At 38.3% G+C, this 27,983-nt stretch overlaps 2 protein-coding genes across 7 annotated transcripts; both read right to left on the reverse strand.

Annotated features, from left to right (window-relative positions):
* Positions 1–227: 227 nt before the first annotated feature.
* LOC131322927 (F-box/kelch-repeat protein At3g23880-like) lies at positions 228–27,981 on the reverse strand. Of its 4 annotated transcripts, none has more exons than XR_009199016.1 (3): positions 26,703–27,974; positions 1,759–2,927; positions 228–908 (listed from the first exon to the last, which is right to left on the reverse strand). XR_009199016.1 is itself a non-coding variant. In XM_058354518.1 (2 exons), exon 1 carries the CDS (start codon positions 27,903–27,905, stop codon positions 26,727–26,729), a length of 1,179 nt encoding a protein of 392 aa, XP_058210501.1. In that variant the 5' UTR covers positions 27,906–27,974; the 3' UTR covers positions 8,037–8,410; positions 26,703–26,726. The 4 variants fall into 4 exon arrangements, 2 of the variants coding, with proteins under 2 accessions (XP_058210501.1, XP_058210502.1); XR_009199017.1 differs by lacking the exons at positions 228–908; positions 1,759–2,927 and adding exons at positions 23,937–24,277; positions 25,394–25,540; XM_058354518.1 differs by lacking the exons at positions 228–908; positions 1,759–2,927 and adding an exon at positions 8,037–8,410.
* LOC131322930 (F-box/kelch-repeat protein At3g17530-like) lies at positions 6,670–11,317 on the reverse strand. 3 transcript variants are annotated; one of them, XM_058354528.1, is made up of 2 exons: positions 10,023–11,317; positions 6,670–7,695 (listed from the first exon to the last, which is right to left on the reverse strand). In XM_058354528.1, the coding sequence occupies exon 1, from the start codon at positions 11,229–11,231 to the stop codon at positions 10,392–10,394; it is 840 nt and encodes a 279-aa protein (XP_058210511.1). In that variant the 5' UTR covers positions 11,232–11,317; the 3' UTR covers positions 6,670–7,695; positions 10,023–10,391. The 3 variants fall into 3 exon arrangements, with proteins under 3 accessions (XP_058210511.1, XP_058210508.1, XP_058210509.1); XM_058354525.1 differs by lacking the exon at positions 6,670–7,695 and adding an exon at positions 8,430–8,847; XM_058354526.1 differs by lacking the exon at positions 6,670–7,695 and adding an exon at positions 8,431–8,816.
* Positions 27,982–27,983: the final 2 nt, after the last annotated feature.

A 27,983-nucleotide genomic window follows, 5' to 3' on the forward strand; every position in this document is an offset into this window, starting at 1 on the left:
CCACCAAATTCCCCTTTGAAGTACTTTCCGTCCTTCCAATATACTTAGCCATGCCCATGATGAGTTCAAACCATCTTTAGCCTCTAGAAACGAACATTCGGGGTAATAATTTGCTTTTAACACCCTGCTCACGAGGGAGTGATTATCCATCAGTAGCTGCCAACCAAACTTGGCCAACATGACCAGGTTAAAACAATTCAAATCACAGAAACCCAACCGCCTCCCGATTTCTTCTCTGCCATCTTATCTCAAGCCATCCAATGAGTTTTCTTTTCCCTTCTGTATCTCCCCACCAATATCGCCCCATAGCAACATTCAGCTCATTGCAAAACGATTCCGGAAAGTGAAAGCGAGCCATTGCATAAACCGGTGAGCCGAGAGCAACAGATTTCAACATGACCTCTTTCCCTGCTTGAGATAGTTTTTGTTCCGAGTTCCGACCATCCCTTAGTAAAACTCAAAAGTCTGGTCTTCACCAATTTAAGCACCTCCTTCTTCGATCTCCTATCTCCGTAGGAAGTCCAAGATACTTCCCCAGAGATGAGTCACTCCGAATACCCAACAACCGACTCAGTTCCCTCCCAACTTCAAGAGGAGTATTCTTGCTGAAAAAGATTCCTGATTTACCAAAGTTCACCTCCTGTCCCGATGCTGCCCCATATGTATTCAGAATACCCATATGTGCAATTGAACAGCCCCAAAACTATTTAAGTTCAAGCTACAAGCATTAACAAGATAAAGAACTTTAAATAGCCAATGAGGTGAGTCCAGCTTCGTTTCAACATTTCCCCAGAGGTCCTGCACAGCTATACCAAAAGGCGACTTTCACTTCCTGAAGCAACATTGAATAAAATCTTGATATTTGTCCTTGCGTCAAAAAACTTTCCCACATCTCTGGATCTGCGCATCTAAATTTTGAATAAAATTCAAGAGTTAGAGAGTAAAAGACTGAATATTAGGGTAGCAAAAACCGCAAGAGAAATAAGAAGTTGTCTTTCAGAAAGCTCAGTTTTGAAAACACACCTAAATACCTAATAGGTCAATCCAAGTGCTATATTATTGAAATCACTGTAAAAAGATAAACTAAAATAAATTTAAATATATAAAGTACCCGTGTTACATAGATTCTTCAAAATACCCGTGTTCGAAATTCTGATAAAAGAAATTTAATTGCACTTTCACCTAGCAAACATATCCCTAATGCTAAAGACACCGATGGTGGCCATACTGATGGTTACACGGGGCCACTCCGGGTCCTGCTCAGATGATCCGATCCCTTCAATAATTTTTTTTTTAAAAAACCTGAGTGGGCCCAAGAAAAATCAGCTCAATCCAGAGTGGGCCCCGTGTGCTCGTCAGTCCACCGTCGGTATGGCCACCGTTGGTGGGCATAGCAGGGCTCCAAACATATTTTGCGTTTCGGATTTATCATGAAAAATACAGAACTCTTGGATTACACTTGAACTCTTGAATGAGTGTGGTCAGCTGCACTCAACCCCTGTAACTTAGTCCATGTAAAATAGCACCTCGTTCCCATATCTTCAGTTTACAGTTAACAGGTTGTCATTTGTCAATTAATCAATAAATTATTGCAAGTGATGGAATTACTCACTTTGGGTAATCCCTCCCCCCAATTCCGAATCAGGCCAAATTTTCCAAACAATCACAAGGTCAACACCAGGAAACTAATTACGAACTCAAATAAAATTCTTCAAACTGAACGAACGTATGACGAAGTGATATAATGGAATATAGTACCTTAACTCAAAGATTTTAACATAGTCATTTTAAAGCATCCATTGGAGAGAAGAAACACGGTATGTCATCAACTGCAACGCACCAGCATCCACTAAGATGATACTTATTCTTTTTCAGCACTCTTGTTCGTGGATTGTAAGATGCAATAATAGTCTTGGTGGCATCCGTAAAATCGTAGAACATCATCAACAGACTTCCATCTTTCAACATTTTCAACAGCCTGACAAGTCCTTTGAACTTGTAAATAATTGGTTCTTCAATGACCCATTCCAAAGTCCAGGACCCAAAGTCCCCGTAATCTTTCATTGCCCAGAATCTCCATCCATGGCTCGAATGCCAGTTGTGAAGGTACAACCCATTATCTACAACCTCAAGAAAAACAAGATCTTTTCTAATGTGGGAAGGCAGGGGAAAGCTTCGGAAGTGCTCTCTCTCGATATCGAAGTAGCAAATGAACTGAAAATTCTCAACACCTATCCAGTAAAGAGCCCCATTCAGAAAAATAATTTTTGAGATAAAACGAGCAGGTAGTTGTTCAGTGTCCCCCATGCTCCTCCACTCATCATCAATCCCGATTACTACTAGTAACTTTTAGCACCTTGTACTGGTCAGTTGATGGACTATGCCCAAACCCCAATTGGGCTACTCTATGGGTCTGTAGTGCCGATTTCGGAGGTTTTGGAAGAATAAATTGATGTGCCCTGAGTGGGTTACACACAATAATAACAAGGTCATCATCAGACAAGGAATTTGACAACAAAATCGACCCATTACATGAGGCTACCATATGTATATGAGGGAAGTAGATATCAGTTCTGAACTTCGTGGTGGCGCCACGACGTAAAACAAGGGGATCGTAAAGTTGGAGAATTTCGAAGTAGGAGGGGGAGTTATCAATATCATTACCGTGGTGGTAGGAAATCAGGCTGAGAGGAGACCTTGAAAGATGCAATTTGGCGAAGTAGGGTTCGAGAGTGAGGTCGCGCCAGAGCTTGCAAACTCGCTTGCAGGCGAAGATGGAGTTGAGAGGGAGTCGAGACAGAATGTCGCACGTGACGTGGTTTGGAAGGTCTGAAATGGTGACGGTGGGGACGGCGGCGGCGGCGTTCTGAATTGCCTTTCTTTTGATCTTCTCATGTTGTCTTCTCTGTCTGATCTGAACCGAAACCCTAGATTTGAAGAGAAGAACAAACGCGAAATGCTGAAAAAGGAATGGAAACGGTGATACCAGCAATGGGTGTCGGATTAAAAAATAATGCAATGGAGTGTTTTTGAGGCTCCATTCTCCTAATTATTTTTTGGGAAAATGACGGCACATGACGTGTTTTGATAATTAATATTTGTCAATGACAAGTTAAGAACATTTATTAATGCTGTAGCATGTATTAATTATCAAAACATGTTATTGGTTGTCATTTTCCCTTTTTTTTAAATCGTTTTGTTTGTTTTGTTCTTTCTTTTCTGAATTTCTGTAAAGACTCGTGTCATATTTAATTTATCAATTTCAATGAGAGGTGTCTAAAATATAATAAATTATGTCAAAAAAAAATTACTAAAGACAAAAAAAAATACTAAATCTTTTTTTTTTTTTTTTTTTTTGGTAATGTTGGGTGTCTTGTGCCAACTTGCGCGCACCTCAGACTAATCCCTACGGCCCTCTCACATACGTCGTGTGAGTGACGTTACTTCAAAAATTGTTGACAAGGAGAACCGAACTTGAGATCTTAGAATAGAGCAAACACCTAAGTCAAAGGTCAAGACCACTTGGCCAAAACCTTGGGGTTAATTGTCGTTTTTTATCGTGTTATATGGATTTCTTGGCATTTTCAGTTGTGGCTTTGTCCAATCCAATCTCGAGTTTCAACGGTCACAAAAAGTGCTCGACACATCTCAATCGTTGATTTGCAAGATCAATAGCCGAGAGGAGTGAGACAGATCCCTGTCCGAATTGGGGTCAGACAGGGAATCTCGGTCCTTCTCGAGTTTGGTTCAATTTCTGTTCAACAAAATTGAGGTTACTGCCAATGTGTAGAAAAACTTAAAAATTCTTGTAGAAACCCCTCTGATATCTGTTATACTTTCTCAGCATGATGTAGAATAAGGTAATAGAATTTTTTTATATTTTGAAAATTTTTATTTAGAAATAATATTATTAAAAAATTATATCAGAAAAAGGAGAGAGAAAGAGCGCGCGCTTCTATCATCACATCATTAGCAAGAAATGGGCATTAGAAAAGTCTTCCTTGAATGCTCAGCCAGAGCATCCTCCTTTTCTGGGCCCCTTTTCTGCAACAGCGAGAAAGCAAGCTTTAAGGGTGAATTTGCCTTGGCGAACAGAGCTGTTATACGTACCAACCAAATCCCTACCAAAATCGTATCGACGCTGCGTCAGGTCGTTTCCGACTACCGGACGGCCGATTCGATTTCAGTGAGAATTTGGTTGATACCTATAGGTGTTCCGTTTTAAAAGACATAGACAAATACATATTGATGAAAATAGTCAAGATTGGGCGGAGGATCAAAGATCCCTAATTTTTTTTATTTCCTAGTTTTGCTAGGATTTATTATTACTAGGAGATGTTATTTCTTTGGAGATTTTTTTATTTTTTTATTGTGGTCTTGGTTTCCAAGTAATTATTTTATTTGGTCTCTACTTTAAGTAGTTGTCTTATTGTTATGACTCTTATTATTATTAATAAGGGTATATGCCTAATGGTCAATTAACTTTTTGTCAATAAAATTATGAGTTTATCTTTTTTTTTCTTGTGGACTCAAGAACTCATTCGTGGACTCGAACATTTATCTCGTTTAGATTAGTATGCAACTAATCTCTTTGTTAATTCCGTTGCGTCACAGCACTACTTCCCTTGCGCGTTATATTGCAAATTTGCACAATTCCTTGTTTCATTCTCCTATATATTTGCAATTATCTTGTAATGTGACCTTATTTCAGTTGTTCTTCCAATGCCATACTGATTAGCGTTTCAACCTTACAATCATAAGTCGGAGAGAAGGGATTATAGGGATTCCCGGTAGCATCGGAAGCCGCAAATGCCTTGTTCCACTTTTATTTGGACGATGGACACACTATTCCAACTATACACTGCCACTTCGGTTTCTTTGCTTTCGTGCATCGATCTTGCATAGCACGCCTGCAGAATCGGAGATCATGTAATCTTGAATCACTTGGGACCCCAGAAGTTGCAATGATAGTTAATCCCTTCACCTTCAATAATAATAATGCATGGCATCCTTGTGTGATAAACAAATGGGTTCTTTGATCTTCTCATATCCGAGAGAGTGACTAGGCTGAAAGGGTGGAGCAAGGGAGTACCTATGAACGAAGAACTGGTAACTAACCTCTTGACTAACGGCTTGCCTTCGTTAAAAGGAAAGAAAGCTTATCCGTGCAATCAACGTTTATCATTTACTCTGCTTTAATGAATGTGCTTAAAACAGTTTGCTGCCAAAATAGTTGCATTTTGTGGCTATGTTTTTTCTCCCTAAGATTAGAGCTTGATTAATGATAACCAACAAACTGAAAGCATGTACTATTCGGCAGAAGTTTGCAGTGGTATGCGCCTGCTGAAGCTCATTCTATGTGCTGAGAAGCAGAAAATCCCATTGATGGCTGTTGTGGGGCCCAAAGAGGTAGAAACGCAAACCGTCACAGTTAGATCTAGGTTCGGCGGGGAGCTAGGGACGATTACCGTCGAAGATTTCATCAGCATATGCAAGAAAGCAGTTGAAAACAGAACATCAGTTTGAATTCTTGCAGTTGGCAATTCTTTTGAGATTCTGGAAACCCAACAGGAATTTGTGATGTCGTGTATACATGGATCAAACAATAAGACAGGTATAGGAATTATAAGAGAAATTCGTTCCTGATTTCTGAAAGCATTTGCTCTTCACTTGGACTACTTTGGCATTGGAATTATAGTTTCAAAAGGCATTTAGACAATCTCCATATATCACATCTTATTGGACTATATGATCCCAGAAGAAAGTAATCTCAATTGGTAGTGAAAAGGCAGAGGCACTGGGTTATATTATCCTTATCGAATGGTTGAGAAATGTCATCATGGTTAGAATCCAAGAGAATCGATGTCCTACTCAACTAAGTTAGTCCTAGTTGGTGAGCACTCGAGCTAGCTCTAAAAAGAGAGGCTCAAGGTTGCCTTAAATGGGAATGCCTATATGGGAATGCCTATATGAAGTTTCTTGTTTGTTCCATAAATTGTCATGGGTGGATCACTTGGACTAGATCTCTCTTGCCAAACAAGAGATGGCAAACAGAAAAACTACAAAACACAAATGCCAGGTTAAGGGAAGACCAAATTATGCTTCGAGAAGGCATTTGTTGTCGATAGCGAATCAACCTATCTCTTAGCAATCAAATAACACTTCCAAATTTCTCGAATGTTTTGTTGGATTCTAAAGACAATTAGACGATGCTCAGACTAAGAATCTTATTCGTATCTCTTAGCAATCAAATAACGCTTGAATTTCTCGAATGTTTTGCTGGATTCCAAATACAATTAGATGCCACCAGACATGTGCAGTCTTGTTCCAGTCTAACCCCAGTCATCAATCAAACTTGGTCTTAATTCGATCGTTTTCTCTGATTTGTGGGCACCTATTCTTGTACCAGTGGATGATTCACCGGGATCAATCAAAAAACTTTTGCTTATCCACTAACCTAAAATTGCAAAGTCACTCACCATCTAGCTGTTCGTTTCCTGGCAACATTTTCACCATTGGATACTTACTAAATTTTAGATCGCTCCTCAGAGAAAATGGAAAGCCTCATTTAAGAGGCTTCTACTACAACATATACATAAAAACCAATAGATTCAAGGTCCAAATATAGCTTCGGGTTACATGGTATAGCAATAGAACCAAAGAGCAAAATTCACCGTACTTAACTAGCATTAGTTGAAGCCGTTCATAAAAAAACTACTAGCATTAGTTGAAATTATGTGCAATTGAACAGCCCCAAACTATTGAAGTTCAAGCTACAAGCATTAACAATATAAAGAACTTTAAATAGCCAATGAGGTGAGTCCAGCTTTGCTTCAACATTTCCATAGAGGTCCTGCAATGCTAAAAGGCAACTTTTGCTTACCAAAGCAACATTGAACAAGATCTTGAGTGAAACCAAACTAGAAACATGAGCAATCCAGAAGAACATCCACCATAAATCTGAACATCCTCATACGGACATCAAGATTTTTCCATTCTCAAAATCCATTATCAGCTCGTAATAATTAGTTGACCACTTAATGGCACTGCTCATTTTCAGAATGACAGTCTTTACTCCAGGATTCCTTGACCGCAGTATCATTTATCACCCATATTGCAGCATAATCACCGTCAAAATAATCACACAACGAGAGGCAACATCGTAGCAGTCCGAGTCGCATGTGACCAGACCAAAGTTTTTCAACCGCGCTAAACCCAGAAGGTTCAGGTACTCCCGAAATTGCTCAATCCCAAAGTTGAAACAACAAAAAAGTTCAGACAACCAAAGCCAAAAGCAAGCCAATGAATAGCACCATTGAGGAACGCATTAAACAAGATGTTTTGAGAATTGCTAGGGACTGTCCCAATGCTTCTCCATGACCCTTCTCCAGAAAGTTTCTCCTTTGGGGTAGCACAGCCCCCCACAATTGATTCCACATCCGATTCAATAATTACCTTTGTGTGGTTTAGAGCAATGCCCATATTCAAACCATCCCAGATAGCCACTGCCTCCGCAATTCTGGATGAGATAATACCCTCACGAACTGTACATAATCCCAACCACGACACCATCATTTCCCCGAGCTATAGCACCTGCTCCAATAGTCTTCGCTTCTTTGGATACTGCCGCATCGACATTAATTTTAATCATGCCTTCCTTTGGACGAGCCCAAGTCATTGGTACATCTATAGACTCTGATGAAGACTCTGATGAGCCCAAGTCAGTCAAGGTAAATTGAAGATAATCCAGTAAGAAGAAGGGTCTTGCTAACCACCACCCACAGGTTTAGAATTTCAATAGACATGTCACGGAATCGGCACACTTTTATGGAAATCAAAATACTTTATCTAGATATCAATGCATTTTTTACCTACTATTCACCGCCCTTGAGGCCATGTTTAACATTTTCCTAAGAAAAATACATGATTATGAAGAAAAAAAACTCCCTAGACATGCCATAATTGTAACGGGAGATCATCTACTTTGCAATCTACAAAAATATAATACTAGCAGAAAGCAGTTCTCCATAACAATAGGAACAGAAAGTGTGGTACATTAGAATAACATAGGCCATATTGCAAATCATCATTCCAAAGATACAGGAATTTAGAAGATTGAATACATTATCCCAATTCTTTTCATATGAGATGTGATAAAAAAAATAAAAAAAAAGATCCAGAAAACATAGTACCAGTTTTACTCAATAATACTTTGACCTGGTCCATGGGTATAAAGAACTAAGGCAATTCATTGGACATGCCTATTCTGGCGTAACAATTTGTGTCAACAAACCAAACATTATCCCAATTCTTTTCACAAACCATAGAAAAGCAACATTGAACTAGTTCTTGATTTTTGTTCCTCCACCCAGAAAAGTTCCCACATGGCCACGTCTGAAGACCTGCACATCTGAAATTTTGATAAAATTCAGAAGTCGCGAGTGAGTATAAGACTAACTATGATGATAGCTAAAACAGTGATTAAATAAGTAATGTCTTTCAGAAAGACATTTTACATGCATGCCCCCAAGATGTACTCATCCCCATCATAGACAGGATGAGACTCCTTGGTTGTAATTCTTTCGCAAATTACATTTTCATACAAGTAAATAACTCGAAAAATTAGGCGTTCTATTATGCATTGCCCCTGCCATACAAACTTTGGTGCAAAAGTGAAAAGAAGTAGATCAGTCAAATTGGCTCCGTATTTTGTAAGCCATACAAGCTCATAATTTGTCTCGAGCTCAAATTTCCTAGTTGTGCTGCCGAAAGGAGTCGCTTCTGTACATATATTTGAATTTTGTAACAGTAGCAGCCTTGAAAGCAATGAAAGGTATCATCAAACATCTGTACAAAACAAGATGCACACTTTTGGCACACCAGTTCACAAATACGCACACTGACACATCTGTGCGATAAGTGGATAGACAGAAGAAACATTCACCATTAAATCCTTATTACTATGAAGAAGAAAAAAATCTAGTTAAAGACGTACAGAACCAGGAACCCAAGCTTTTTTCCAAGAAAAGAAAGTATCATTAAGCCAAGAAAATGAATTTGTGGATAGATGAATCAAAATGAAAGTAGTGCAGCATCATGGATACATGTTAGTTCTTCACGTTTGCATGGCAATGATTGATGAATACAAAATACTCCACCAAAATGCTAAACATGTAGAACAAAAAACCAGGGGCATGAAATAGGAAGGGGATGGACAACGATAGTTGCAACAAACAAGTTAATTTAAAGGGCTTTCCGTATCATCTAACAACCGTTAGGTTGTCAATGGGTGAAATGCCAGATTCGTGATCCCATGAGTGCTTGCTTTATTGTGGCTTTTGAGGATTGCCTGAACCAAACTTCAGATCCTACCCAAAAATAACCTTGGACACCCTAATCAAATTCATTCCACTGTAGTCACTCTAAGGGCAAAATTGCAAAAGCAACTCTAAAGGTCGAAGGGTGACCGACTGACCACGAATTGAATTTCAAAATGCTCCACGCTAGGACTGGGTCAAAGTCAAATAGGTCCAACACATGCACATAATAGCCATATCCCAACACTACACAACATGCCCTGCAAGTAATCTTCTTGTAATATTCAAGTACAAAATGAATAGGTTGATTTTCAAACTGGACCACACTTGGACACCTAACCTAACCTCCCAAGCTACAAAATCCCACCAGTGTTTCGTTTGCCGAAATCGTTCACACTCAATAAATGTAGTACAGTGAAGAAAGGAAAATATTGACTGAAAGAGAGTAGGGTCCGTAGGGAAAGAAAACAGAAACAAATAAATTAGACATTTTGAACCTTAAGCTACTACAGCAGCTTTTCAGGAATCAGTTGTCTACTACAACTAGCCACCAAACGCCACTTTTCCCAAATAAAGCCTTCCGGAACGAATTGGGCCAAATTTTGCAAACAATCACAAGGTCCACTCCAAGAAACTAATCACAAAATCATTTAAAATTCTTCAAACTAAACGAACTTATGGTGAAGTGATATAATGCAATAGTACCTGAACTCAGATTTTAACATAGTCATTTCAAAGCATCCATTGGAGAGAAGAAGCACGGTATGTCAGCAACTGAAGGGCTCCTTGCTAAAATAACATGATACTTGATCTTTTTCAACACTTTTGTTTTTGGATTGTAACATGCTAGAGTAGTCTTGGTGACTTGGGTTTGTGGAATAGTTTTGTTGAACATCATCAACAGACTTCCATCTTTCAACATTTTCAGTGGCTTGACAGATCCTTTAAACTTGTAAATAATTGGTTCTTCAATGATCCATTCCAAAGTCCACGACTCAAAGTCTCCATAATCTTTCATTGCCCAGAATCTCCATACACTGGATGAATGGTCGTTGTGAAGGTACAACCGATTATCTACAACCCTAAGATAGTAAAAACTTTTTCCAATTTTGGAAGGCAAGGGAAGCTTCCAAATTGCTCTTTCTCGATATCGAAATAGGAAATGAACCGTGCTTTCTCATTCCCTATCCAGTGAAGAGCCCCATTCAGAAAAACGGAATTTGAGATAATATGACCGGGTGGTTGTTCAGTGCCTACAATGCTCCTCCACTCATCATCAATCCCAATTGTGAAAATGTCAAAGTACAAATACAATCTATCCGGTCTATAGGTATAAGTAAATCTTAACACCTTGTACTGATCGGTTCTTGGACTATGCCCAAACCCCAATCGAACTGATTTATAGGTCTCTAGTGCCAATTTTGGAGGTTTTGGAAGAATAAAATGCTGTGCCCTAAGTGGGTTACACACAATAATAATACGGTCATCAATAGGCGAGAAATTTGACAACAAAATTGACCCATTACATGAGGCTACTACATACATATGAGGGAAGAAGAATTCAGTTCTGAACTTCATGGTGGCGTCCCGTCGACCTAAAACAGGGGGATCGTGGAGTTGAAGAATTTCGAAGTGAAAGGAGGGGGAGTTATTATTATCTTTACCGTTGTGGTAGGAGATGAGACTGAGAGGAGACCTTGAGAGATGCAATTTGGCGAAGTAGGGTTCGAGAGTGAGGTCACGCCAGGTCTTGCAAACTCGCTTGCAGGCGAAGATGGAGTTGAGAGGGAGTCGAGATAGAATGTCGCACGTGCTGTGATTTGGGAGGTTTGAAATGGTGACGGCGTGGACAGCGGCGGCACTTGTGGTGGCCGTGGTGGTGTTCTTACTTGCCTTCCTCTTTGATCTTCTCATGTTGTCTTCTCCGTCTCCCCTAACCCAAAATCCTATATTTAAAGAGAAGAACAAATACAACAAGCAGTATTTGGTTAACGACAAAAGGTTGGCCTGCTAAAATGAGGGAAGCCAAAACAAAAAATTCCCTTGCAAGGCCTGTTTTCTAGTATTTAGTTTTTGTCAAAACTCATTCATTATATGACTTAATTGTCCTCCACAACACCATTTACTTTACAAAAATACCCCTTAAAATTCCATAAGTGCAAGGCTTGTTTTCTAGTTCCACATTTTGATAAGCACCCGTTAATGCAATGCAGGGTGCGCTAGTATCTAGTTTTAGTTAATTTCATCGCTTAATTAGTTGCTTCTTAATTGCGTTTACTCATAAGATATGTTTTTAGTGCTTTCAGGTAAATCGTGTGAATAAGGCATATTTTGACATCATCCATGGCCTGAGTACGTCCAAGTACCCAAGGAACCAATGAAGACACTGTCGGCCCCTGAAAATCTGTCTAAGTATAGAAAAATCACTTTTCGAAAAAATATCGATTTTCGAGATAAAAAATGGCGGTAATTGATCATTGAATTTTTTTAAGAGCAACTTCAAAATTGCAAAGTTTTATTCAAAGATTAAGGTCATGTTTTGAGCCATTTATTCGATAGAAAAGTGTGCTGTTTTCTGTTTTACACTAAAAGCTGGGGGTCAACATTTTGATTGGATTGAAATCTCAAAATTCTGATAATGCCATTGTTTCCAAATGGATGGTACTTCCTTATTTTCATTAAATAAATTAACGTAAAGAAAAGGTAAAAGAAATGTTTAAAATACAATCTTTACTTAAGTTTAGAAAATGAAAATAAGATGCTGTGAAAACTGTTTGGTGCTATGGAAGCTGTTGGGAGCTATGAAGCTGAAGTGATGGGGATAATGGCCTCGGCATCGATGGGAGAAAATAAGTTACATCGATGCCGAGAGGCTTATCCAGGAAGGCACTAATGTGCTCGGTATCGATGGAAAGAAATACATTACATCGATGCCGAAGCCTTTAACGTAGCAATCTAAGCCCTTCTCCATCGATGCCGAGGGCATTAGGGGCGAATCTTCAGACTATCTCGCGGTATATTCTGCGCGTGGATCCCCAGAGTATAAAAGCTTGTGTTATCATTTTGTACAAACAAGTAGAATAGATTGGGTAGTACAACTTTTAGATTTAGAATAGATTTTGAATCTCTTTGCATTGTTCTTGAGTGTTCTTCATTTTCAGTTTTGAATATTTTAATTTCTGTCTTTATTTGTTAGTTTTTGATATTATCGCTTTAATTAAAGTTGTTGTTTTACTCTCGATCTATCATAATCTCTAATTTTCTTCTAGTCTTGTTATTTCATCATGTTAATTAGATTTTTGCTTGCTCTTATCTCAATAGATATGGGTGAGTAGTTTTCCAAGGTTAGGTCATGGGGTGATTAGCACATCATGGCTCAAGTAGAATTGTGTTTTTCACCATAAAGTTTAAACCTTTGGTTTCGATCATTGATGTGAGGTTCGGGTTTATTTGTCAAATCGCTAAGGTGTTAATCTCCTTGATCATGTGTAGGTAGGAGCATCACCTACCTACTACACATGATGCTTGGAGCTCTGATGCACGAGGCATTTGCTAAATGAATTCTAGAGCTAACTTGGTGATCGAACCATTCTATTTTCCGATTCGGGAACCTTAATTGTGTATCCTGAATTGCGTATTTGGGTAAGAAATGCAATTTTAACTTGAGTCGTGAGTGCTAGTAATTCCTAGATCTAACCTGCCTTTTATCTTAGTTTATTTGCTTTTCAATTTAGTCCCTTTTAATTTCCACTACGCACGTAAAACCAAGTTGGCTGTCTAAAAGCCAAAAGCTCTTGTTTGCATCTACAAATCCAGTGAAGCCGTATTAATTTTTCCCTTGGGTACGATCCCGGATTTTCAGATTATCATGCTTCAACTGACGTATTAAGACCTACACTTGGGGCGTTATTCCATAATATCATAACAAACGAAGCACATTTTCAAGCAAAAATGCAAATTTCATCAATTCACGAGCAACCCAATATATAATTTTAGAAGACAAGCAAACAAAAATTAAACATCAATGTACCCAGCTTCTCTCCATTGAAGAAGTTTCTGAAGGGTGCAAAAAAATAAAAATGAATGATAAAATAATCCTATGAATTCCGAGGGGCATTTTCGTAAAGCAAGTGGCATAATGAATGAGTTTTGACAAAAACAAAAGTGGTTTTAGCATTGTCAGCTCCCTGAGAGAATGGAAAGAAATTGATAGCACCCATATCAAGGAATGGACTTATGGGTGCTATCAATGTGTAAAAAAAAAAAAAAGTTGGCTTGGGCAGAGAAAGGGACTTAAGGGTGCTATCAATTTTTTTAAGACTAGTTCAGAATAGATCTTTGATTTGAATTTTTTATCAGCAAAAAAAGGTTTTTGTATCATTAAGGTTTCTGTATCATTAATTTTTGGGCGCCGCTATTCGCAGCTCTTTATTTTCTCTCGTAGCCCACTACATTTCGGTAAATGGTTGTTGAAAATCATAAATAACATTTCGGTAAATTGCTGTTGAAAACAAGATTATATTTCGGTAACTACATGTTGAAAATATGTTCAACTTCGGTAAACAATTGCCGAACATGCATTTTCGGTAAATATCTGTTGAAAAAAATATTATATTTCGGTAATTGGATGCTGAAAATATATCTCAATTTCGGTAACTAACTGTCGAGTATAATTGAAAATTTTTAACGGGCTATGGGAGTAAATAAAGGGCTGCGAATAGTAACGCCCTAATTTTTTTGATTTGTACTCTAATTTTAATTGGCTCATTGTTAGTATACAATGACACATCAGTAATAAGCCTTTGCGATAATAGACCCAAAAATATGCTATACATGACTAGTGACAGAGTCAGGATTTTCGATAAATGGGGTAAAAAATTTGAATTATGTATGATTCACTTTTTCTAGTTGCTAATTGAAATGAACAATTAGATTAACAAGTTAATCAAAAAGTAGATAAATAACAAAATGTACTTTCGATTCACAATTGACCTCGACGACTTATCATACTTTGGAAACGGTTGATGATAGCCTCGTTTGTAATGTATATCTTTCTCTATATACACAATCAAATTATCATGCATCCATTGATCACTGTAGACACCCTATTTTGGACTTTCCAAATTAGTTTACTTACGGTATTTAATTCTCCAATGATGATTAAAGGTCGAGAACGTTTCGAGGTCGATGGCAGGTCTTGGGCTTTGAGCGTTTCGAACCTCATTCAAACCCATTTCAAACCAGAACCAAACGGCCCCAGCAAAACCTAAACTGGCTTACGCCAATACTGTGCTGACATGCGCTGGTAAACTTCCCCGTGTCGGTCATCGACCGTTGGCCTGGTTATCACTGGCGCACGCGGGTCCAACCATGGCGTACGCCAGTCAAGCTCAGTCAAATCAACTTTATTCAGCCACATGGACGAGATTTTTGTGCCACCCTGACGTGGGCTACAGTCCCCCTGGTGATCACACTTGGCAGGGACGTTCCCCTCTCTCTCCTACACCCCCCATCAACTAGTCTCATGCATTTAATGCATGGGAGGCTACCTCTCTTAACCCAACCAGCCAAACCAGCCCTTAACCCAACTGTCAGTCCCTCTCTCCTCTATAAATACCCCCTCTTGCATTCATTTGCAAGGAGTTAACCACATAAAGAGTAAAAAAAAGCCCTCTTCCTTCTCTCTCTCTTCTCCTCCATTGAAAGAGGAAGTAAATGAGCTTTTCAGTCACACACTCCACTGGTACATCCCTCACATTGCCATTCTCTATCTCCCCAAAATCAAAGCTCAAGCCATCCTTTCATCCCAACCAAAGGTATACCACCTTTGTGTTTCTTTCTGTTTTCAATTCCTGAGGGGAACCAGTAAAGTCCAGGCTAGTAGTCAATGCTAGTCCTGGCCTTAAACTGGTAAAATATAACAATCGTGCAAAATGATCAATGGCGCACGCCAGTAATAGTAAGCCGTATGCCAGTCATGACAGTACGTGCACTACTGGCGTGGGGATCATTGATCATCATTTTTGTTAACTTACATTTCTGTCAATCACCTTAGCATGCTAAAAAAAAAACAGTTTACTGCTTTCTGTATTTAGAGTTGCTTAGTAGTAGTAGTTAATGTTTACTACTCATCTGTTTAAAAAGGCCTCTGGGATCCTTATGGTCATGTTTCAGAGCCCAGATGATGCAAAGCCAAGCACTGGATTAGGGCCAAACTAGCGTACGGTATCCTGTGACTGGCGTACGGCAGTTTTGTCAGGATCCAGTGGCTGGCCCTTGCATCTTAGATTAGTCTTGGCCTCTTTTATGTCCTCACGTTGTTTTCTGGGGTGATCTGTTGTCTTTCATGGCTTGGAGCCATCTCATCTGTCTGTAAATATATATGTTCTGCTCTATTAACTGCGTGGTTTGTCCTGGGTGTGCGCTGGTCCCTTTCTAGAGCCCAGAGGATTGAAAACAAAGACTGAGAAACTAGACAAGTGGAGTACGCCAGTGGGGTTGTGGCGTGCGCAGGTCTTATCAGCATGCATTGGTTCGGCCAGTGCATGCTGGTGCGGAGCCTGTTCTCGCCCCTTCAGGGCAGCGTACTCCAATTTGTTCGGGCTGCTCAGTGCTTGTTTTTAATCTATATTTATCATTGCAAGCAAGCATCCACAAAACATTTTGTCACGTAATTGCAACTTGTCACAGTTTTAATCCTCATTAACTGTTCTCCCGCCTTAATTGGCTGAAAATGATTAATGAGAGAAAAATGCAAATGTTTTACAAAATGCCCGAGTAAAGACCGATCTCCGGATTGGGCTAGAGGGGTGCCATAAAACCCTTCCCCTCTCGTAACCTGGCTCCCGAACCTCAGATATCGAAGGTGACGATGGACTAGTCCAAGCCTTTTTTTAAAGAATCAAACAAACGTAGCAAACGTTTTTCGAGTTCGGTTCCTTGGGTGTTTCTTCGCTAAAACCCGAGTGGCGACTCTGAATCGAAGCGTTTCGCCGCGCTTTTACGAAAAAGGGCCGCACCCAATCTTATAAGTGAAAATTTCCGGAGCGCGTGCCCACAATCACACATACGATTTCGAAGTCTACTCTTTACAATCTTCATAGCGAAAAATGTTCTCTCTATCGTGGCAGTAGCAACCAGTAGGGCCAAAGTAAAAAGCCTACAAACCAAGAATGAATTTTAAAGTGGAGTCAAAATGAGTAAAAATTAGGTGAATACCTATCTCAAAGAAAATTTGGGAAATATAGCTGCCTTCCCATATCTCTCACTGTCTCCGACCCTGCACATGACAGTCCTTAAACACGGCTGCACGTGAGAAGATGTTAAGGAAATATAGACCTATATTGTTTGAGAGTGGAATAAATGATCACTTAACATTATGTTGTGACCTCTTTACTAATTGTCAATCAGTTTGAGATGGATGTAAAATTTCCATAAGATTGGGCGCTTGAAAATGCGAAGCACTTTTTCAACTGATTATGCCAATGATAGCCCATTGAATTGTTGAAAAGGCAAGAAGAATACCACCCGTGAAAACAAAAAAGAAGAAGAAGAATACCAAAAAAAGACATAATTTTCGATACACTTTTTAAAATTGTTAAGGCACTCTAATATACATAAATAACTGTATTTTTTTTTGTGTTTTTTTACCTGCTTTATAGATAGTCTATGGGTTGTTACTCGCGTTTTCCTTTTTCCATAGATGCCCCAACCTCAGCAAAGCTCTTCGAAAATTATTCGGTTTGGATTTGGAGTAATGAGTAAAGAGAGAGAAAATTTATTGGAGACACCGTGCGCAAGAAGAGGAGTTAGGTGGTTTTGAGACTCAAAACGAATACAGATAAATAGCTGCTAAAGTAATGTATATTTTGGTGTAAAATTGGATTGGATCTCGAGGCTTCTGTTTAGGATTGCAAACGAGCCGAGCCGAATCGAGCTTTGCCATGTTCAAGCTTGTTTATTAAGTTTTTAAAGAACCCGAGCTCGAGCTTAGTGAAAACTTGACGAACTGAGCTCGAGTTGAGTGACCCTTGGTTTGACTCGAGCTCAAGCTTGTTCGCGCGCCTTAACAGGCCAACGAAAAACATATATATATCGTCTCATAGGCCAAATACAACAAAAATATATTTCGATTGTGAATGTGTATATCTTTCATTTTCTTATACACTACAATAAAATAACCTCAATTTTAGAATAACAATAGCATGTAATGTGTTTTTGTAAGGATTCTGCATCAATATATCAAACTGTTAATGCTAATTTATGATAATTAACATAAAAAGTTTATTAAGTCTTGGCTTGCTCAAGTCGAGCCTCTATTAGCTTGTGCTCGGCTTGATAACGAAATGAGCTTAGAAATTGAGCTTGAGCTTATTTATTTATGTCTCGAGTCTATGTCGAACGAGTTTTTACCGAGCCGAGTCTCGAACAGCTCTATTAAACCGAGCTTTGTTTGCGGCCCTACTTCCGTTAAACCTGCGTCTAATACAGTAGGAACCTCCAAGACGCAGCAAAAGGATTCCTTGTAGTGGGGTCAACATTTAAGAACATACATGATTAGATTATTTTTTTGCTAATCCAAAATTGAATAGGTAATAGTGTAACGCCCCGATTTTTCGGAAGCAAAATAAAATAAAATTTTAAGAAAATTTGCTAAATAAATATAATTTTTCAAAATAAAGTTTAGCTATTACAGTCACAAGATAAATTTACTGATTCAAAATACATTAATTTCAGAGCTGACTCTAGGCTTGATACAAAATCGAAACATGCTCGATCTTCGTTCCTGATATTCTTTCCGTGTTGAACTGCAACATCTTTGAATCCTCTCCATTGAATCCTGTGCCCACTAGCAAATTGATCGCCGAAGCAAACGATTTGCCAGGATACAGACGTATCCGTGAGTGATAAATCACCCAGTAGAATAATTCAACCCAACCACCCCTCTTACTTTACAGTTAGCAAGCAGCAGGATAATAGTAGTGCGAAAAAGTAAGACAGAGTTTGTTCCACATAAACCGGTTTATTACTATCCATTAACTTGACGTGTAATCTAAGATCTCCTCCGCAGGATCTTTTCTCCCTCAACCGCTAGCCATGCTCGGTCCCATGAGGTCACTTCCCCTTGCTATCGCAGATACACCTAAGTTATGTACCGAGTATGTATCCCAATAACTACAACAAGGGGAAAGCTTATCATGCCTGAATTACAACTAGGGTTCGCCTATCTTATATATCACTTCACCATCATCGCTGGACACACGCCAATTTATCAATTCATCACTGGACATACGCCAGTTTATCAATTCATCACTGGACACACGCCAGTTTCAATCTCATCACAAATCTCAACATCACGCCTGCAGGCAATCTAGAAATAAAACTTTTCAATTCATCCATTACTTAGCACCGTCTAAGTGAATTCCATTCGCATACCACCCCATGTCTTTAGGGTCCAATTTAGCACTCAAATCAAGTATCGATGCAATATACAATTAATCAATAATAATTAAAATGATTAATAAATAATGAAATCACGCAACTTTTTATGGATGGGCCGTTGCCCTTAATCTTGTATGGTCACAATGTCAATAGTAAAGTAAGAGTTTTAAAATAATTTTAAAGGAAAATTTTCTGGGCTCTTATTAATTAATTATAAGATAATAGATTAATTAGAAACTAATTAAATACAATAATTAGATAAAAATATTAAAATATTTATCATGACCTTAATAAGAGTCTTAAAGGTCCTATACAATCAGTTGAGTGTCAAAAGTTGGGTTCGGAGGGCCGCGAGATTATTTTAAATAAAGAGATTAATAAAAGTTGTCAAAAGTAAAGTAAATGGATAATAAATAAGATAGGTCGAAGTTAACAACGTTTCATCTTTGGAAGGTAAGGAGTCTAAATAAAATTAGTCGAGAATTTATAATAAAGTTTATAAGGTCGTAAGGTAATTTTAATTGGAAACACTATAAAAATAATAATAAATAGTAATTTAAATAAAAAAAAATATTAATTTAACAAGATATCATGTTTGAGATGCAAAGAGTTTAGGAAAAATTAGTTTGGGTGTTAAAACGTTGTTTGGAAGGTCGCAAAGATTTTTCGTTAGTAAACTTTGATAGATAAATAATAAATAATTTAATAAATAGATAATTAAATAAAAAAAATATGATCTTAACAAGTTATGATCTTTCAGATGTGAAAAGTCTAGGAAAAATAGTCCGGGCGTCAAAAATGAGGTTTGGAAGGTCGCAAAGTTGTTTCGAAACATTTTAAACCAACTCAATCTACCAGATAAATTAAATTGATATAATTAATACGTTTTATACTAATTTGATATTACTTTTAAGAACATAATATCAAGTCAGTAGTTTTTAATAATATTAATATCAGACAGATTGTAAAATAAATATCATAAAGGTCATCTTTTTCGTAAATATTTACAAATAAGATGTTGGGCTCAAAAATAATATCAAATTGGTGAATACGGCAGAAAACGCGCGGTAAACTATATTTTTTTCGTTCGGGACATGGGGTTAAGCATATAAACCCTTAATATACTTAGAGAAGAGGTTGGATAGGATTATAATAACTTTAATCGGATCGAATTGATTTAAAACGAATTTTGAATTTTGGGGAAGAGGACTTCGGATTTTTTTTTTTATCGAGAGACTTTGGAACCAAATTGGACGATGCTTGGTGATGCTAGGAGTAGAAGGAAGAGATTGGAATGGTCGGATTGAGTTCCGGTTAGATCTTGGTACGAAACCCACTTTTCTCTCTCTTTCTTTCTCTCTCTAAAACTCCATTGATTGGAGCTTGGGTTTTCTCTGGTTTTTCTCTCTTTCTGGACTGGTGAGGCGTGAGGAATATTGTGGTGTAAAATTTCGTTGGTCAATGGGGTGGGGTGTTTATAGGAGAATTTTGGTGGAAAATGATAAGAGTGAATTTAATGTGGTTGGGTTCATGGGATTTGGAATGGACGAATTTGGCTTGGTTTTAGAGTTAGGGAGGAAGTAAAGACTGAGTAGGAAACGAAAAGAGTTTAAGGTGAGGGAGGAGAAGGAGTGTGCATGCAAGCATGTGTGTGTAGAGAAAAAAAAATTAAAAGAATGCATGTATATATTGCATGGATAATTGTATTTTTTTAAAAAAAATAATTGCATTAAGGAAAATAATTCTAATAATATTATATTTAGGAAAAAAAATTAGGTCAAAAATCCGGGTCTTTACATATAGTGCTGAAAAATTACTCCTATTAGTGATTGACTATACTTTTTTTTTTGTCAATCGATAGAAGAGTGATTTTTACATCAGATATGAAATACATAGTACAAACTCGGGATACTACATTAATTATGAGAGTTCACGAGACAACCTAGCCCAACAAGCAACTCAACCAATATATGAAATAAGCCCATTATAGGATAAATACAAAGAAAGAAATAAAAAACCCTCTAAGAGAAGAACACCTACATGCAGGTAGGAAGACTCGAACTCCTGAGAATCCTGACCAACTGAACTAACACCAGTTGGTTGTGATTGACTGTTCTTAGGGAAGCAATAACTGTGCAAAAACATCTCAATATCATGTAATATGCATAGAAGTTTGTAAATGTGTTTCCTTGTGCATTGAAATTCTAACTTTTTTTTACTGTAACATTCACCGGGTATTATGTGCAATTATTAATTGATAGTGAAATTACAGCGTTAAAACGAGGGCAAATTAAAAAAAATTAGAGGAATTGCTTGATACTTCGGACAATTTCATTAAATTGTGGGATCAAATTCACAACAATAGTAGAATTTCAACCAAATTAATGGATAAATATGGAAATAAAGTGAGGTCACGTGACCCCACTCGTCTAATGGTGGCTCCGCCCTTGCTCCTGCACAAGTTTCATACGAGGGACCACTTCCTACCTTCCCTTTCAACTCTTTTTTCTTTCTTGATCAACCCTTTAAACTCTTTCGACTCGAGCGATCACGGATTCGGCACAAATCACTCACCATCTAACAGAACTTTTGCTTATCCAATTCAAAGAGAGAGAAAATTAACTCAACATGGCAAACCCACTCGCCATCTAACTAGTCTCCAACTGCTTGTGTCATGGCGCAACATTTTTACCACTCGAAAACGAACTCCACTTTCTTACCTTTTAGTTTGTTCTCCATAGAACCGGGAAAGACTCAGTTTACACTGCTTCAACTAAAACTTACAAAAACAAAGCAGTGGATTCGAGGTCCAAATACATTTTGCTTCAGGTGACATCGTATAGAACTGGAACCAAAGAGCGAATTCATCATACTTTAGTAAGCATCATTAGAAATCTATGTGCAGTTGAACAGCCCCAAAACTAGTGAAGTCCAAGCTGTCACGTTCTCAATTTTTAACATAATTATAAAGGTTTTTCATAAATAAGACATCACAATTATTTCGTACGATACCCAAAAGAGTCCAGTATTCTCATTTCCATAATTGCATTTTCAAGTCCAATAGTTTCCAAAATATTACATCATTGGCTCAACAGCCCAAATTAACTTAGGTATCAATCATCAAGAGAATTAAGAGTTTACAAATATTTCTTAATCAAAAGAATTACAACTTAAGTTACAAATACATCTTTCAAAATAAATTTACAAAGATAAATAGTGACTCATTCGGTTAGCTTTCAAAAAAAGGGGTATGTCCACACTCCAAGCATTCTAGTCATGCAAACTACTGGTTCGGGTTAGCACCTGAAAATAATATAAGGTCTGAGCTACACAAGCCCAATAGAAAAGTCTACGCAAACTCTATATGCAAATGAGATGGAAGATGCCGATGAAACATAGACTTTCGGATAACGAAGGAGCATGGATAAGACACAAGTATGATATTAGAAATTAAGAACTTAAACGAACACTTCACTCTTGTCACTCAACCTATCGTTGTCCTTTGAATTCCTTTTTACTCATCTTTCGATCTTCACACATCCACCACATATGATTACATTCCAATTGCTTAGTATCTCATGTGTTCCCTACGGGTCCTAGATGGGCACACAAGAAACCTTTCACGTCGTTACATCACGAGGTCAATCTAAAGACATTCCAGGTATTGGGACCCCGTATACTCAATTTACATTCTGGGTGATCATGACCCCGTACATCCAATTCTCATTTTCGGGTTCTTGAGACCCCGTACATCCGATTCTTATTCCGGGTTCTTGAGAACCCATACATCCGATTCTCATTCCAAGTTCTTGAGATTCTCGTTCCGGGTTCTTGAGACCCCGTACATCTGATTCTCATATTTGGTTCCCAACTTCAAGTTCAAAAGACATCAACCTTTACAATATATGTTTCACGTTACATCGAATAGCTACCATTTATATCATTGTATTCTTCGCCTGTTCTTAAACCGTCATTAATTTCCCTTTAGGCAATCTACTAACCTCTCACTTCAAGTTAAACCCGTACCCCACGCATCAACTGCTCACCGTGATCTTCAATTCATTTTATGCGGTAATGTATCACATTGTATCCGTAGTCCGTTCACGTCATTCGGTTGGTTCAAGGTTTCCTAATACTTAACTCGACAAGCTCATTTAAGTCCATTGAATACCACTCTAAGTGTGAGACAAGGAATACTCTCTAAAACACTTGAAAGAATGTGCCAATAAACCCGTTAGAGTTGATGAGAAGCTTCAAAATGTAATTTGGAAGGTATAGGAAAGTAGCTGGAATGCACTGCAACAGCTCAATCTCCTACCGGTAGGTGAGGAGTCCTACTGGTAGAACTTGACCTACCGGTAGCTTAAAACTTCTACTGGTAGAAACTGGAAATAGAAAGGCCAACATTTGAACGGAACAATCTTGCACCTGACCTACCGGTAGGTAAACAAGCCCTACGGGTAGAAATTGAATACGTTGAGCAGCTTTTGAGCTTGACCAGTATACTGGCAGGCGAAAAGTGCCTACCGGTAGAAATTGAATACGTTGAGCAGCTTTTGAGCTTGACCAGTATACTGGCAAGCAAAAAGTGCCTACCGGTCCTACCGGTAGAAGTTGAATATGTTGAGCAGCTTTTGAGCTTGACCTACTGGCAGGTGGAAAGTGCCTACCGGTAGAAGTTGAGCAGCTTTTGAGCTGCTGCTGTACGTTTGAGCTGGTTGTAAAAGAATTTCTCATTTGTCCTACCGGTAGGTGAAAAGTTCCTATCGGTAGGGAAAATACATTTTCTGGCGATTTTGATAGAATTTTTTAGATTTCGGTCCGATCTTAATAACAATCAATACAAGCTCAAAGATGGTACAAGAACACTCGAATAACATATAAAGAGAGGTAGAATTCCCTACCTCGAGTATCCAAGCCGAAACCAAAGAGATTGAGCAAGCCCTAGCTTCCGGAATCCCAACCGAGCTAAATACACCGAATCGAGCTCTATCCAATACTATACGAGCTCGAATACGCAAGTAGAAGATAGAGTTGAGGTTGATTGTTGTGAGTTTTGAGTTTGGAGGAGAGTTTTTGGGTGAGAGAGTGAGAGAGATGAAGAGAGCCGGGAGAAGAGAGAGAACCAAGAGATGGAGAGGGAGGAGAAAAATGAAATTTTCTCTCCTGGCACACACATATACATACACACATGCACTATATTACACTAACACCCACATTTTTCATATTCTTGCACATTAACCCACAACCACAATTTCCACATTAAACCATCACTTATCACTTTATAAAACACTAAAATTAAATAAAGAAATTTACGGGGCTCTACACAAGCTACACTTGTTAACGAGCTGAAGAACTTTAAATAGCCAATGAGGTGAGTCCAGCTTTGTTCAATATTTTCAGAGAGGTCCTGCCAAGCTATACCAAAAAGGCGACTTCCTCTTCCTGAACAAGCATCGAACAAGATCTTGATATTTGTTCTTCCTCCCAAAAGTTCCCACAGCTCAGGATCTGCGTATCTGAACTTTGGATAAAATTCAAAGGACAGAGTATAAGACAAATAAATGAGTACATGTCTTTCAAAAAACTCAGTTTTAACACACCTAATAGGTCAATCCAAGTGCTCCATTATTGAAATAACGTAAAAAGACAAACTAAAAGCAAAGCACGCTTTCTTATTAAAAGGTTCCTTTTAAATGTGTGGTATAGATCTGTCACAAAATCAAATAGGTCACCCTTGTACATGGATTATGCCACATTCTTGTCTATTTCAGACAAGAAGATTCGCATCAGCAATGCACCAATTGGGTGATATCACAGATTGCCCCAACGATGCAACTCGATAGCAAGAATGCAAAAAACTAAATCAAGTCAAAATTTCTCTACATTCTATAGGTCATGCTAGATATTCAAAATATATCTAGCCCAATTTCCGTAACTATATTGCCAAAAGGAGTGGCTTCTGTATCTAGTTACGAAGTTAGGTTTTAATTGCAGAAGCAGCTTTCAAAGGTACCCGATACTATCCCACCTGCAACACACCAGTTGCTAGGCTTACACATTAATAGGTTTGTGTATGATTGAATGCATATACAGAAGAAACATTCAACATTAATTTCCTATTGAAACTACACCAAATGGAGATAGTCTGCAAGGGATAGATTGACAACAGACCTTACCTTTGACATATTTCTTTTCTTCTGAGCAAACCTAACATTTGATACCATATGGAAAGTAGATAACCAAGGTTTCGAATGCACAACAACCCCCTTAATAAGTAAATCTTTGACCACTGAACCAATGTCCCGCTTCTTTGAATTTTTTTCTTATAATTAGCAAAATCAAAAAGCTTTCTTGTTAACACAATCCTAAACCAAGAACCCTAGTTCACATTGGAAAAAGGAAAATAACTGCCAAATAAAAATTACTAGACAAATGAACTGAAATAACAGTAGTTCGGCATTGTGTTGGAATTTTCCACATTCGTTTGACAATCTACGATGACCCAAAATACTACACCATAATGATGGAAATCAAAAAATAAAATACGGGGGCCTAGAATAGGAAAGAAGGTAGTATCACTAGAATAGGAAAGAAGGTAGTATCAGTACTTGCAACTAAAAAATCTCATGAACTTCTCACATACTCAAGCAAGCATGAGGTTGTCAGTGGGTGAAAATTCAGATTCATGATCATGAGCTATCTCTCTAGACCCAGGGGCTCCCAGGCCACCAACCTACTCCGTGTCTCAGAGATTCTTATAAGTATATGAAATGAAGTACCTGTGTTCGAAATTCGGACACGCGTATGAGACCAATGTCCTAGAAATTTAATTGCACTTTCACCCCCACTCCGAATCAGACCAAAATTTTCAAACAATCGCATTGGAAAAAGGAGAATAACTGCCAATAAAACAAATTTCTAGACAAATGAACAGAAATAACCGTAGTTTGGCTGTGTGTTGGAATCTTCCATATTCGTTTAACAAACTACGATGAACCAAAATACTACACCATAATGATGGAAGTCACAAAAAATCAAATAAGGGGCATAGAATAGGAAAGCATGTAGTATCATACTCAAGCAAGCATGAGGTTGTCCGTGGGTGAAGCCATTTTGGCTTAATAAGTCAAAATGACTTACTTTTTTTATTCAAAAAAAATCGTATTTGTTAATTTTGCGTCGAACTTTTGTGGCTTATTGATTCGTCTCGTCGAGAGGAATCGGAAAAGTGATTTTTTTTTTATCGGAACTCATAATTTTTTTAAAAAGACAAAAATAAGTAAAAATACGTTTTTTTTTTACTTATTTCTATCTTTATTACAAAAATTACGAGTTTCGATCATAATTTTTTACTTTTCCGATTCCTCTTGTTGAGACGAATCAATAAGTCACAAAAATTTGACGCAAAACAAACAAATGGGAAATTTTTTTACTTCTTTATCGAAAATCACTAGTCACATACTCAAGCAAGCATGAGGTTGTAAGTGGATGAAATTTCGGAGAAATTTAATTGCACTTTCACCTAGCAAACATATTTTGCATTTCGGATTTAACATGAAAAATGCAGAAAACTCTTTGATTACACTTGAACTCTTGTATCGTTGTGGTCAGTTTTCTTGAGATGGAAATTAGATGAATTCAATTCTTACACATGTACATGCACAGCTGCACTTGACCCCCGTAACTGAGTCCATGTAAAATAGCACCACATTCCTATATCTTCAGTTTAAGGTTAAGAGCCAGGTTGTCATATGTCAATCATTCAATAAATTATTGCAAGTGTTGGCATTACTCATCGTGGGTAATCCCACCCCCCCAAGTCCGAATCAGACCAAAATTTTCAAAACAATCACAAGGTCAGCACCAGAAAACTATTTACTAATCACATAAAATTCTTCAAACCAAACGAACTTATGACAAAGTGATATAAAGGAACAGTACCTTAACTCAAGTATCTTAACATAGTCATTTCAAAGCATCCATTGGAGAGAAGAAGCATGGTATGTCAGCAACTGAAGCGCTCCAGGTGCTCCAGGTCCTGCATACAATAACATGATACGTAATCTTTTTCAGCACTCTTGTTTGTGGATTGTAAGATGCTAGCGTAGTCTTGGTGACTGGTGTTCGTTGACTAGTTTTTTTGAACATCATCAACAGACTTCCATCTATCAACATTTTCAGTGGCTCGACATATCCTTCAAACTCACGAATGATTGGTTGTTCAATGACCCATTCCAAAGTCCAGGACCCAAAGTCTCCGTAATCTTTCATTTCCCAGATTCTCCATTCACAGAACGAATGGTCGTTGTGAAGGTACAACCGATTATCTACAAGCCCAAAAGAGTTACAATCTTTTCCAATGCGGGAAGGCAAGGGAAAGCTTCCGAATTGCTCTTTCTCAATATCGAAGTAGTAAATGAACCGTGCATTATCTAAGCCTATCCAGTGAAGAGCCCCATTCAGAAAAATGATTTGCGAGATAATAATAGTTGGTGGCTGTCCAGTGTCCCCAATACTCCTCCACTCATCATCAATCCCAATTGTATAAACGTGACGGTACAATCTATCTGGACCATGCGTATGAGTAAGTCTTAACACCTTGTACTGATCAGTGGACGGACTATGCCCAAACCCGAATTGGACTGATTTATAGGTCCGTAGTGCCAATTTTGGTGGTTCAGGAAGAATAAAATGTTGTGCCCTAAGTGGGTTACACGCAATAACAAGTTCATCATCACAAAACGAGGAATTTCTTAACAAAATTGACCCATTACAAGAGGCTACTACTTGAGTATGCATACGAGGGAAGTCGATATCTGTTCTGAATTTCATGGCGCGGTTGCGACGACTTAAGACAAGCGGATCGTGGAGCTGGAGAATTTCGAAGTGAGAGGAGGGGGAGTTGTTGTTATCGTTACCGTCGTGGTAGGAGATGAGGCTGAGAGGAGACCTTGAATGATGCAATTTGGCGAAGTAGGGTCCGAGAGTGAGGTCGCGCCAGAGCTTGCAAACTCGCTTGCAGGTGAAGATAGAATTGAGAGGGAGTCGAGTTAGAATGTCGCAGACCATGTGATCTGGGAGTTCTGAAATGGAGATGGTGGTGGTTGTGTTCTGACTCGCCTTCTTCCTCTTTGATCTTCTCATGTGGTCTCCCGTTCTATGTCAATTAATCTGACCCAAAACCCAGAGATCTGAAGAGAAGCGTGACAGAGAATCTCCTGT

This window comes from Rhododendron vialii, chromosome 4a (assembly GCF_030253575.1).
Source record: "Rhododendron vialii isolate Sample 1 chromosome 4a, ASM3025357v1".
NCBI lineage: Eukaryota > Viridiplantae > Streptophyta > Magnoliopsida > Ericales > Ericaceae > Rhododendron > Rhododendron vialii.

Coding starts and splice junctions, on each gene's coding strand:
- LOC131322927 (XM_058354518.1), bottom strand. CDS start 27,905: ATGAGAAGATCAAAGAGGAAGAAGGCGAGTCAGAACACAACCACCACC.
- LOC131322930 (XM_058354528.1), bottom strand. CDS start 11,231: ATGAGAAGATCAAAGAGGAAGGCAAGTAAGAACACCACCACGGCCACC.